Source organism: Natator depressus, chromosome 6 (genome assembly GCF_965152275.1).
Source record: "Natator depressus isolate rNatDep1 chromosome 6, rNatDep2.hap1, whole genome shotgun sequence".
NCBI classification, from domain to species: Eukaryota; Metazoa; Chordata; order Testudines; family Cheloniidae; genus Natator; species Natator depressus.
Genome location: NC_134239.1, coordinates 84,861,633 through 84,875,057, shown reverse-complemented (window position 1 = coordinate 84,875,057; position 13,425 = coordinate 84,861,633). Strand labels below are relative to the sequence as shown.

General features: G+C 42.9%; 1 protein-coding gene across 2 annotated transcripts in view; it reads left to right on the top strand.

Moving 5' to 3' along the window:
- SNX6 (sorting nexin 6) overlaps nucleotides 1-12,894 on the top strand; it is a 55,475-nt gene extending 42,581 nt beyond the window's left edge. Inside the window, exons 13-14 of one of the 2 annotated variants that reach the window (XM_074955847.1) lie at nucleotides 158-243; nucleotides 12,243-12,894. In XM_074955847.1, coding sequence (XP_074811948.1) covers nucleotides 158-243; nucleotides 12,243-12,296 — 140 coding nt within the window. In that variant the 3' untranslated portion in view covers nucleotides 12,297-12,894. The remainder of the gene's footprint in view (nucleotides 1-157; nucleotides 244-12,242) is intronic. The other variant, XM_074955848.1, reaches the window with a different exon arrangement.
- The last annotated feature ends 531 nt before the right edge of the window (nucleotides 12,895-13,425 follow it).

Sequence of the window (13,425 nt, the reverse complement as noted above, 5' to 3'; positions counted from 1 at the left end):
CCTAACAATGCTGCAATAGCTCTGAGTCCAAATTATAGTCCTTAGTCTTAAACTTGTGATTTTTTTCCCCCCCTTGCCCCCATCCCAAGGGGCAAGCGTCTTAATGCTTGAATGTACTGACACTATTTTTAATGGAATCACAAATTATACTTTACAGAACTTGTAGACTTTAAAACAAGAAGAGTTGCTGCATTCCGAAAGAATCTAGTGGAACTTGCAGAATTGGAACTGAAGCATGCTAAGGTAATCAAAACCTATTTTGGTTTGTATTTAAATCTGTTTTTCCATGTTGTATACTTGGATAAGATCAGTTTGGTCATTTCTGAGCTATGTAATGTACTCTCCACCTCCAAAAAGTTCAGTCAGAGCTAATATGAAGTGTGAGCAGCTTCAGCTGAAAGGCTAACTTTTATAAAGTTGTGAACTATGGAGAATAGGGGTGCATGCATAGACTTTCAGTGGGACTTGTGGTCCTAAGTGCCTTCGGTGCTTTTTGAACATCTCTATCCCATAGCAAATATCTCATGCATTGACTATAGTATTGCTGCCTACAGTATCTGTCTAGGTACCTGTATGACTCTCATTAGCATAATATCCGAGTTTCCTTCTTGGATATTAGTGGATTTTATCCTCGCAACCCCCCCCAGTGAGGTATGAAAGTATGCCTGAAGCTCATAGAGGAAGTCTGTCACTGAGCAAGATATTGAGGCCAGATCTGTGTATAGATTCTTGAATATACCTCTGAGCCTTGGTTTCTTTTAGTTCACTAGCATAGGATGTTGACTAAGAAACTTCAGTTGCAGATAATTTACTGAACATGCTAAATGGTTTTAAGGAGGTGAATTATTTTTCCCCAAAAGAACCTAAGTGCACTGTCCTTAAAAGTCATTTAAATGCATTTGAGCAACTTTTTTTTGGTCTTTATGGAGATAATAGCTTACTACTTTTGACAAAGCTGCAGACTGTGGCTATAACATCTTATACCAAGGGATTTTCCAGAAAAGCTATCCTGAACCATCTGTTCCTTCAGAATTCACATTATTTAACTGTTACCGTTGTCTGCACTTGCCACTGTTCCCACTAAAACCTTATTTCTGAGAGGATCTATTTTGAATATTTTAGGCTGAAATTAGGCATAGACACTTGAAATTCAGGAGTGTGTATGGATCTGTAAAAATGTACATCCGTGCAACTTTTGTTTAAATTGGTTTGGACATTTCAGTTTGATGTAAAACAATTTAGTTTGGATGCGTTTTTAATGCTGTGAGAAGAAATGGCTTTTTTTAATGTAATTTTCAAGTAATCTTTTTGCATTACTTTTTCCTTTTATCATCCATCTTAACTAAACTCAAAATATATATTTATATACTAGAAGTACTAGAATATGTGGGACCCTTCACTTAATTCTTATGGATCAGATGGCTTTCACATTTAGCCTTTTAAAAAAGGTTGTGTTTTATATTGGTTTGAGTGTGATGCTTCTTGGGACACCCAGGACTGAGAGTCACCTTGTTACCCTCTGTCTCTAGTGCAAGGGAGTTTTTCTTCTGCCAGCTGGGCGTTAGCTCCCTCACACAGCCAGCCTGTCAGGCACTCTCCTCTGACCTATACCAGGTCTGCATGTTGACAATAGATACACCCCAGCTCCCAAGTCCCTTCAAAGTGTCTCCTTGTGGTATCTAGCCTCTGACCACCAGATACCCACAGAAATCCCAGATCCTCTGTTCCCAAAGGAACAGTGTCCTCCAGTTTACCAGTGTCACGTTAGGCCACCACTCCTGTATCACACAGAGCACTTGAGTTCAATTATAGTAAAACAAAAGGAAACTTAAGGAAGAATAGAGATTCAAATAGGAACAAGTGTGAGTGATGGAAACAAGTGGATATATATGAAACAAAATCATAAAATGCAAATGAGGGCCTAAACTTATTAATAGTTACCTTTCCTATCTAATAAAGTAGATTCTCAAAGTTCAGTCTTTTACAGTGCTTGCTAGACCAAGTAGCTAGGACAGTCTTTCATGAAGCAACCCTGCTTATCAAGGTACCTCCTCAGTGAATGAATCTGGAGTGTCCTCCCTCCTCCCCCACCCCCACCATGACCAACTGAATCAGTCTTTTGTCTTTATTCACAGAGAGGGCAATCCCTTCACTGTCCTGCTGTTCCTTTTCAGTTCAAGTGGTTTTCATGATTATAGTTTCTTTGATGGTTTTCTGTTGACTTGTTTGGGTTGGTGCAAAGGTAGACAACTGAGCAAAACAGTACATACTGTGCTAGCCAGGGAGGGAGACAGCTCCTTTCTGCTTTAAGCCCTCCCCGAGCATGTTATTCTCTGGCGACTAACTTTTGCTTGAAGACGGTAAGGAATAACTTTCAATGTAGTTACATTATTCCTTTAAATATTACTCAGACACATATCTCACAATGGTTATCGATAGGTTACAAGCTTTCAGTAGAGACTTCACATACTACCTCTGTGAAAATGGTGTGCTAGTGAGTGGTGTGGTAAGTTTGTCAGGTCTGAGACAGGAGTTGCTTGTAATGAACAGTGAGCCCTTTGCCAGTTGGTACCAGTGGGCCTCTGTCACACAGAGAAACCCGGGGGGTCCCTGAATGTCCTCATTTCACGTTGTACAGAAGATGCTGTGTATTTTGGGAATGGTGTAAAATTTTACCTTTTAATTTACCAGAGATGGGAATCGGGGACACTGTGCATCCAAATACTGTGTTCAAATACTGAGTTCTTATTTTAGTCTATAAGAACTTAGATTTCCAAGCATAGACAGTTTGCTTGGAATCTGTATGTAGTCATGAATCTATAGTACTTCCTTTTGCAGTATTTGCTTTAATGTATGCTGCAAATTCCTTCCCTCTCCAGTGATTTAGTTACCCAGATTTCCTCACTTCCATTCATACTTTCCAGGGAACAGTAATACTAATGCTACTCACAGATTGAGACCTTTGAAAAAACTGATAAATTCAGACTCCACTTTGTCTCTGACCTAATGGTCTCAGTTTTCCATTCTCAACTCTAGCACTCTGTTTACTACTTTGGAGTCTCCTTTGACCTGCTGCTCACAAACTGGGAAGAATTAGTAGGGGAAGCTAAAGTGGATGGGAACCTGGGAGGCAGTGACCATGAGATGGTCAAGTTCAGGATCCTTACACAAGGAAGAAAGGAAAGCAGCAGAATACGGACCCTGGACTTCAGAAAAGCAGACTTTGACTCCCTCAGGGAACTGATGGGCAAGATCCTTTGGGAGAATAACATGAGGGGGAAAGGAGTCCAGGAGAGCTGGCTGTATTTTAAAGAATCTTTATTGAGGTTACAGGGACAAACCATCCCGATGTGTAGAAAGAATAGTAAATACGGCAGGCGACCAGCTTGGCTTAACAGTGAAATTCTTGCTGATCTTAAATACAAAAAAGAAGCTTCCAAGAAGTGGAAGATTGGACAAATGACCAGGGATGAGTATAAAAATATTGCTCGGGCATGCAGGAGTGAAATCAGGAAGGCCAAATCACACCTGGAGTTGCAGCTAGCAAGAGATGTTAAGAGTAACAAGAAGGGTTTCTTCAGGTATGTTAGCAACAAGAAGAAAGTCAAGGAAAATGTGAGCCCCTTACTGAATGAGGGAGGCAACCTAGTGACAGAGGAGGTGGAAAAAGCTAATGTACTCAATGCTTTTTTTGCCTCTGTCTTCACGAACAAGGTCAGCTCCCAGAGTACTGCACTGGGCAGCACAGCATGGGGAGGAGGTGACCAGCCCTCTGTGGAGAAAGAAGTGGTTCGGGACTATTTAGAAAAGCTGGACGTGCACAAGTCCATGGGGCTGAATGCGTTGCATCCGAGAGTGCTAAAGGAGTTGGCGGATGTGATTGCAGAGCCATTGGCCATTATCTCTGAAAACTCATGGTGATCGGGGGAAGTCCCGGACGACTGGAAAAAGGCTAATGTAGTGCCCATCTTTAAAAAAGGGAAGGAGGAGGATCCTGGGAACTACAGGCCAGTCAGCCTCACCTCAGTCCCTGGAAAAATCATGGAGCAGGTCCTCAAGGAATCAATTCTGAAGCACTTAGAGGAGAGGAAAGTGATCAGGAACAGTCAGCATGAATTCACCAAGGGCAAGTCATGCCTGACTAATCTAATTGCCTTCTATGACGAGATAACTGGTTCTGTGGATGAAGGGAAAGTGATGGACGTGTTGTTCCTTGACTTTAGCAAAGCTTTTGACAGTTTCCCACAGTATTCTTGCCAGCAAGTTAAAGAAGTATGGGCTGGATGAATGGACTGTAAGGTGGATAGAAAGCTGGCTAGATTGTCGGGCTCTACGGGTAGTGATCAATGGCTCCATGTCTAGTTGGCAGCCGGTATCAAGTGGAGTGCCCCAAGGGTCGGTCCTTGGGCCAATTTTGTTCAATATCTTCATAAATGATCTGGAGGATGGTGTGGATTGCACCCTCAGCAAGTTTGCAGATGACACTAAACTGGGAGGAGAGGTAGATACGCTGGAGGGTAGGGATAGGATACAGAGGGACCTAGACAAATTGGAGGATTGGGCCAAAAGAAATCTGATGAGGTTCAACAAGGACAGATGCAGAGTCCTGCACTTAGGACGGAAGAATCCCATGCACCGCTACAGACTAGGGACCGAATGGCTCGGCAGCAGTTCTGCAGAAAAGGACCTAGGGGTTACAGTGGACGAGAAGCTGGATATGAGTCAACAGTGTGCCCTTGTTGCCAAGAAGGCCAATGGCATTTTGGGATGTATAAGTAGGGGCATTGCCAGCAGATCGAGGGACGTGATCGTTCTTCTCTATTCGACACTGGTGAGGCCTCATCTGGAGTACTGTGTCCAGTTTTGGGCCCCACACTACAAGAAGGATGTGGAAAAATTGGAAAGAGTCCAGCGGAGGGCAACAAAAATGATTAGGGGACTGGAACACATGAGTTATGAGGAGAGGCTGAGGGAACTGGGGATGTTTAGTCTGCAGAAGAGAAGAATGAGGGGGGATTTGATAGCTGCTTTCAACTACCTGAAAGGGGGTTCCAAAGAGGATGGCTCTCGACTGTTCTCAGTGGTAGTGGATGACAGAACAAGGAGTAATGGTCTCAAGTTGCAGTGGGGGAGATTTAGGTTGGATATTAGGAAAAACTTTTTCACTAGGAGGGTGGTGAAACACTGGAATGCGTTACCAAGGGAGGTGGTGGAATCTCCTTCCTTAGAAGTTTTTAAGGTCAGGCTTGACAAAGCCCTGGCTGGGATGATTTAATTGGGGATTGGTCCTGCTTTGAGGAGGGGGTTGGACTAGATGACCTCCTGAGGTCCCTTCCAACCCTGATATTCTATGATAGTATCCAAGTCCTGCTTTTTCAAATATTGCAAAGCTCATAATACCTGTACATTAGAGATCTGATCTGCAGACAGCGTCATTAATGGAGCAAGGGAATGTATAATAGAAAATTCTGTTCAACTTGATCTTGGTTATGAAATAAAACAAATTCTTAGATTAATTTAGTTAATTCAATTCTTTTATTAAGCCTGTTAGTGCTTGTTGGTCTGTCTGGTGGCACAAAATGCTAGTGTACTTTGCATTCCTTTTAGATCTCAGGAAATTATAACAACTCATGATGCCCTTGTATAATCTAATTTTGTTTTAACAATGTGACACAATATGAAAGAGAAACTAAAGCTGTAGCAAGATATTGTAGTGTAGTTATATTATTTACCTTTAAGCTTCTGTTGACCACCTTCAAATTTTTAGATACTCCTCTGATCTGTTGAATCAAATGATTGCAGTTGACTACTTCAGGACAATCTAAAGGAAACTTAAAACTTCAAAATGATCATTTTGAATAGTTTTGGTTGTGGTCAGGAGATGCTTATTCAGAGTGGTAATTTTCTGACCAAGATGTCTTTGCCTCTCTCAGATTTTAGATTGCTATCTCTGGAATGGTCATAATAGGCATACGTCATTCTGTCACTGGCAAAATGGAATGCTGGTAAAAACCTGCTTCAGACCTCCAAATAACTTTTTTTTTTTAATAAGAGATCCTTTTTTTGGCTCTGGTGGATTTTCATTTTAAGGAACTGCTAAAATGGTGTGGGGGAGAGAACAAACCTCAGCAATGACCCTTCAGGAATTAGGTAGGAGGCTTTGATACTAAGGCTTATTTTGATAGTTATTAGGGGGACCAGTAAAACTTTAAGGGTATGTCACTCTGGCAATTATGAAAATTATGGGGCAGGCTTTCAATCTCCTTACTATTTGACTGAACACCAGAAGCTGTTTGTTTAAACCTTCCTCCCAAATGCTGGAATTATGAATAAGAACTTATTTTCATGAAAAGTTCTGTAAATTTGTAAATAACATCCACTGTACCTCAAAGTCTTATCTTTCTCAGAATTGGTGAGATGGGGAGTGACTGAGGCCTTGTGCCCCCTCTCTGGAACTGAATTTTTGGAAGGGGGATTATGTAAATTCCATATACATTTTTAGATGTGATCTAAGGGGAAAACTAAAAGGAAAACTGAATTTTAAATGTTACCCTCCTTTGCCAGTAGAGGGTAAAGTTGTTTCTGTGGTACCTTTTTAGACAAGTGAAAACCTCCAAACAGTTCTAAACTATGCAGGTTTGTGTAGCTTGTGACTGCTAGAAAGTAAATTAATAGAAGATTAGGGTTGGAAGAGACCTCAGGAGGTCATCTAGTCCAACGCCCTGTTCAAAGCAGGACCAACCCCAACTAAATCATCCCAGCCAGGGCTTTGTCAAGCCTGACCTTAAAAACCTCTAAGGATGGAGATTCCACCACCTTGCTAGGTAACCCATTCCAGTGCTTTATCACCCTCCTAGTGAAATAGTTTTTCCTAATATCCAATCTAGACCTCCTCCACTGCAACTTGAGACCATAGCTCCTTGTTCTGTCATCTGCTATCACTTGGAACAGCCTAGCTCCATCCTTTTTGGAACCCCGCTTCAGGTAGTTGAAGGCTGCTATCAAAACTCCCCTCACTCTTCTCTTCTGCAGACTAAATAAGCCCATTTCCCTCAGCCTCTCCTCATAAGTCATGTGCCCCAATCCCCTAATCATTTTCGTTGCCCTCCGCTGGACTCTTCCCAATTTATCCACATCCTTTCTGTAGTGGGGGGCCCAAAACTGGATGCAAACACTCCGTCACATCCTGAATTCTAGCTCCAGGCAAGCAGCACCCTTCTTGAGTTTCCTGGTCTGGATGGCAGATGGATGACACTGTCCTTCTTAGGAGGAAGTCCCCAACCACCACCACCCGTCTTGTCCCCTTTGGAGTGGTGGTCATAGAACCTCCATCCCTAGGATAATGCATTCCATGCCTTCTGGTTGATGGTCTTCTGATCCCTCCCCTCAGATGACTCTTCCAAACCATTCTCCGCTATAGTACCTGTGCAGAGAGCCTGTAAATGGTTTCTTACCTCTCTCTGCATTGGGGGTACATGGGTTCTCCTTTTTCTTCTTCTGGAGGTCACATGCTACCAATTTTCTTCCCCATTCTGCACTGCCCTCTCTGATTCTTCAATATGCTGTGCCTGCAGTACCAAATGCTGACTTCTATCCAGAAAGTCTTCATTTTCTCTGATGCAACGCAGGGTTGATACTTGGGTCTCTAGTCCTTTAACCTCCTCTTCCAATATGGAGACCAGCTTGCGCTTCGTACAGTCTACAGACGAAGTCCCTTCTCTCCTCTGGGGGAGAGACAAACATGGCACATCCTGTGCAGGTCATAACAGCTGATTGCTCACTATCCATATTGTCTTCCTTCTGAGAGCCTCTTCAGATGTTGTATTTACTGCTCACAGAAGCCTGAAAGGCAAAAAATTCTGTGGGAACTCCCTCCAGGCAAACTCCCTCTGTTTGCTTCCCTTTGGTTGGCAGCTGGTTGCTTTTTTATAAGGCTGCTGGCTCAAAGCAGTTGCCCAGGCTCAAAGCCTTCCCTCCAATCAACCACTCAAGGTCCATCTGGAACAAAGCACTCCCAATTCACACTGTTCAAACAAACAACCCACATTGTCAGACAGTTACACTTTTTAAACAAACACACACACTATCAAACAGTCCCTGCAACTACCACCAGTCAGACAAATGGTCACAGCAGACAGACACTCAGATATTCACCCCGCCAGCTCACAACAGAGCCCCCCAGTGCAGCACTCTCCATAGCTTGGTTTCTAGGCGAACTCCCTCTGTTTGCAGCTCACTTGGTTCACAAATTCAATATATTATGCATATAGAAGCTCTTGAGCTGTAAGTGTGGAAGTCTGTATTTAATGTTTGGCTGTCTCATGTGAAAGTCACATGTAAGCCTCGTTACCACTTTAAAACCATCTTAGTTCTGTAATGTTGAACTTGAACTACAGTTCATAAACAGAGTGGTTGTCATACTCTGGAATTGGTGAGGATAAACAGTGCAACTTGAGTACAGCTAACATAGTTCAAGCAACAACTCATTACAGAATCCTCATCTCGCAATTAATTTTAGATTCTCAAATGTGTATGTAAGGTGGGACAAAACCCAGTTTTGACATGTATGCCTTACGTTAATACAAGTTTTTGTTGTCCTCTCCAAACATAAGGGTTATGAGGGATGTGTTCCTCATCTGCCACCCAGTATCTGAAAGATTTAGTATATGAAACTTGTTCTTTTCTTAAAGGGAAAAAAATGCCCACCACCACAGATCAGAAAAGTTAAGTGGTGTACCACGTGTCAGAAGTGACTTCTGCATTCTAATATGGCAATGTTGGGATTTCCTTAAACTTGAATGAATCTGTTTTCCCACTTATGCATGGATTTAATGAACATTAATGCTAATGGGTTTCCTACATAGTTTCCCCATGTTGATGCGAGTTTGCCTGTAAATTATTCAGTAGAATGTCTGGAATCCAAAATCCGCTATTTTTACGTTTTACGTATACCAGGCTGGCAACTAGATCCTTCTGTTACAGGCCAGAGACCACAATTTCTCATGTATTACCATCCATATACAGTACACACACATTTTGCCTATTCTGCCAGCATACTATAGGCTCCACTCTACCTCATTCACCTTTCCAGCACTGGGCAAAGATCAACCTTTGCCATGATCAGACTACCAACGTGGGCCTTAGACTCCTGGGTCCCTATGACCTAGCAACATGGGTGAATCCCCCTGCATCTTACATGGGTTGGAAGGGTGGATATAAGAAAACACTGTGTTGGTGTAATTCGTATACACAACAGGAAAAACTTAGTTTCTCTTGTGGAGTACTGGTGACTGCTACCCGTGAGTGGAGGATGGATGGGGTAAAGGATCAGACAGAATTGGTGTTTGGCGTTTTAACTGACATGATTGTCCCATTTCTCCAAAGAAGGGCAAAGGAAACAAAATCAACAGTAGGGGATGGCTGAGAGATGATGATTTTTTTTATATGAAGTCTTTTATGCTTAATTGAACTGCTTAATTTGGAGAGGAGAAGGATTAGGAGGAGATGCAAGAATCTTGGTCGTTGTATAGGTTAAACCAGAGGTGGGCAAACTACAGCCCGCGGGTCACATCCGGCCCATGGGACCGTCCTGCCAGGCCGCTGAGCTCCTGGCCGGGGAGGCTAGCCCCCGGCCCCTCCCCTGCTGCCTCAGCTCACTGCGCTGCCAGCGCTCTGGCCTGTTGCTCCTGCCGGGCAGCGTGGCGGTGTGGCTGGCTCCGGCATGGTAAGGGAGTGGGGAGTCCCGGGGGGCAGTCAGGGGACAGGGAGAGGTTGGATGGGGTGGAGGTTCTGGGCAGCTGGAGCTGATTTGGCGTGGGAGTCCTGGGGGGCCTGTCAGGGAGCGGGGGTGTGGATAGGGGTTGGGGCAGACAGGGAGCAGGGGGGGTTGGATGGGTTTGGGGTTCTGGAGGAGGGCAGTCAGGGGACAGGGGAGAAGGGGGGGTTGGATAGGGGGTGGGGTCCCGGGGCGGGTGGTTACGGGCGGGGGTCCTGGGAGGGGGCGGTCAGGGGACAAGGAGCAGGGGAGGTTGCATGGGTCGGGGATTCTGACGCGGGCAGTCAAGGGGCAGATGGGGACAGGGGCCAGGCTGTTTGTTTGGGGAGGCACAGCCTTCCCTACCTGGCCCTCCATATAGTTTTGCAACCCCGGTGTGGCCCTTGGGCCAAAAAGTTTGCCCACCCCAGGGTTAAACAGAAGCAGTAGATTTTTTTTTCTTTTTTTTTTTTATTTTTTACATATCAACAGCTTCCTTATATTAAAAATCAACTTTGAAATTAAGATCATACATAAACTCACTGCTACAGGTTACAGAAGCAAATAGTTACCAAGAAAGATCTGGATTTGAATAAGAACAGAGTTTAAAACTGTAAAATTCATCAGTCCACATGCTTGATTGGGTGTATGTTCATTAGTAACTGGGATCAAGAAGAATCTTCCATGGTATAATTGTGCATTATGAGGGTTTTGTCTGTCCATCTTTCATTGGACTAGATGGAATATTAGGATGTTCATTCTTAGCAATTCCTGTTTCTTGCCCATACTCTTCAGCTTCAGATTGGAGTACAAACTCAGTATAATTTGTAACTGTAGAACAGAGCCAGATAATTGAAATTGATAGCAATGGGATGTATAAAACAGATGGTAGCCAGCACAGTGTGCTTTAACTTACTCTTTAGAATTTAAAGAAACTGGTTTTCTAATAATGGCATTGTTGGGTGCTATAGTTAGCTCACTGATTTCCAGACCATACTTGATTAATTTGTAAGTAAATATATTTTTTCTAACTGCAAGCCCTGTAAACTCAGTCTGGGATCTGAAAGTCAAGTTGTTTGTTGCTTTGTACATCACTAGTAATGATTTTGAACGCCAGATTGTTTTTATTTACATCTGTACAACTAGGATAATTTGGCCTTGCAGTTGAAACTTGATTAACAGTTCTGATAACTACTCTCCTATAGCTGCTGTCTCTGCAGTGATAACAAGTTAGTTTTTTTATTTTGTCATTACCATCAGCAAAGTGATAACACACATGGAACACGTCTGAGGAATAAGGTGCCACTTTTTGTAATTTTTTAGATCGGGGTGGGCAAACTTTTTTTGGCCCGAGGGCCACATCGTGTTGCGAAACTGTATGGAGGGATGGGTAGGGAAGGCTGTGCCTCCCCAAACAGCCTGGTCCCCGCCCCCTCACACTTCCCGCCCCGTGACTGCCCACCTCAGAACCTTCCCCCCCCCCCCCCCCGATCCTTGTCCCCTGACCGCCCCCTCCCGGGACCCCTGCCCCTAACTGACCCCCAGGACCCCACCCTCCATCCCCTGCCCCTCCTGAACCTCTGCCCCATCCAATGGCCCCCTGACTGCCCCCTGGGATCCCCCTGCCCCATATCCAACCCCCCGGCCCCCTTATGCCGCTCAGAGCAGCATGTTTGGAACCGCCCAGCCAGAGCCAGATGCTGTCCTGCATGAGCGTGCAGCCCCACCGCTCAGAGCGCTGCTCGCACGGTGGGGTGGCTGCGAGGGAGGGGGAACAGCAGGGGAGGGGCTGGGGGCTAGCCTCCCCAGCGGGGAGCTCAGGGGTCAGGAAGGATGGTCCCGCGGGTTGGATGTGGCCCATGGGCCGTAGTTTGCCCACCTCTGCTTTCTATCATTGGTTTAGGGCATTTAATTGATTCTGTTTTTCCTTCATTGCTCCAAGATAAATATATCAAAGAAATTCCTGTCTAATTTATTTTTCCTGATATACAATGTATTACTTGAATAATATGAATAATTCTGTTATGGAAATAATCTGACAGTAGTATTACTATCTTTTCTGAGTGAGGAGTACCTGAAAGAATATCTTTAACAGAAATCTCAGTCATCCTTTTACAACTGAGAATTTAACTCTAAAAGAGAGGACGATGACAGACCTCTGTAGTAAATTTGTTGTGTTTTGTATCACAAATAGGCTTTTGTTGCGATATGTATGGGAAGGATATGAGATGTAGTGGAGAAGTTATTTAAAGTAACCAAATTCAGAAAGTGTACTAGATCTCAATTTCTGTTGAGCAGTTCCTTGAGATTGGCTTCCTATGTTCAACAGATCTTTCGAAGAGATCAGAATTGCTTAAACAAAAATATTTTACAAATGTTTTATAGCTACCCATGCTGCTTAATAAGTAATGAATTTTATCTTCATTTAAAAATATTTTATATCTCAGAAAATAGGGAAACATGGTCATCATTTTCTTTATTTCTACAGGGTAACTTGCAGCTGCTGCAGAGCTGCCTGGCAGTGTTAAATGGAGACACATAAACCACTCTGTCCATCCACTAACAAGGGCTGCCTTCTTCTGGATTTTGTTTTCATGACTTTTAATAGGGATTTGCATCTCACCGGAGAAATCAGTTGGCAAAGTATGCCTAAATAATCTCCTCTTGTCTGAAAAAGTGAAGACTATATGAAGCAACAGCATACTCATTTATGCACATGTATTCACACACACGTTTATTTAATCATTGTATGCTTTCATTGTTCAGAAATCAAATGTCCTGTTTCTTTGTGAAAGTAGCCAATATAATTATGTTCATGTTATGAATAGTATTATGGTATGGCTGCCAATCTTATTTACCTTTGTAAGTAATTTCTGAAGTTGCCCGTTTGAATGCATTGTTCAAATGGATTAAATATTGCCATTAGATGTTTGAATATTGTTGTTATAAAGCATTGTATGCATTGTCTTAGTTTTTCCATGTCCTGGTATCAAGCATCTTAATATGATTTTTTCCAAATAATGAACATTTCTTAGAAATTTTGGAGAACTTTGTGTAATCTTTATAATTATGATTTAAAAGGAAAAGAAAATGCATTTGTATGTTTGCCTTAACTTGTAGACTAATCCCGATAATTGTAAAATAAACTGTGAAATCAGTGATTTTTTTCCTAAAATTATGCAGTCATTGTATCATCTATAATAATTTAAATAGGCATTTGTAGCAAATCTGGTTAATTTGATCAGCATTTTTTCCACTCATCCTCTGAAGCAAATTGTCGAATAGTGTTGGATTGGACTGACCCTGCTTCCAGCTATACTCTTCCAATAACTCTTCTCCCTTAAATCAGAAGGTTTATTAGCTTGTTTATCTACTGGTACCATCTAGTTCACTTAAACATTTTTTCAGACTTGGTTACCATTCTATAGGAAAGTAATTTTTAAAAAGAGTTTGTTTTTTTTAGTAGGAAAGAGGAAGAGGAGTGGCAAAAGCATGAGTTTAGAAAGCAGGGGAGGCAGTCAAAGAGACAATGTTGCAATTCACCCCTTCTTGGTTAAACACAAGTGGCTCTGCCTCAAAAAAACAAACAAAAAACAACCACAAAACCAACGATTTGGACATGAAGGAGTGGCAGGAATGACAGAGAAGGGTCACATTTCCCTGACCAAAAT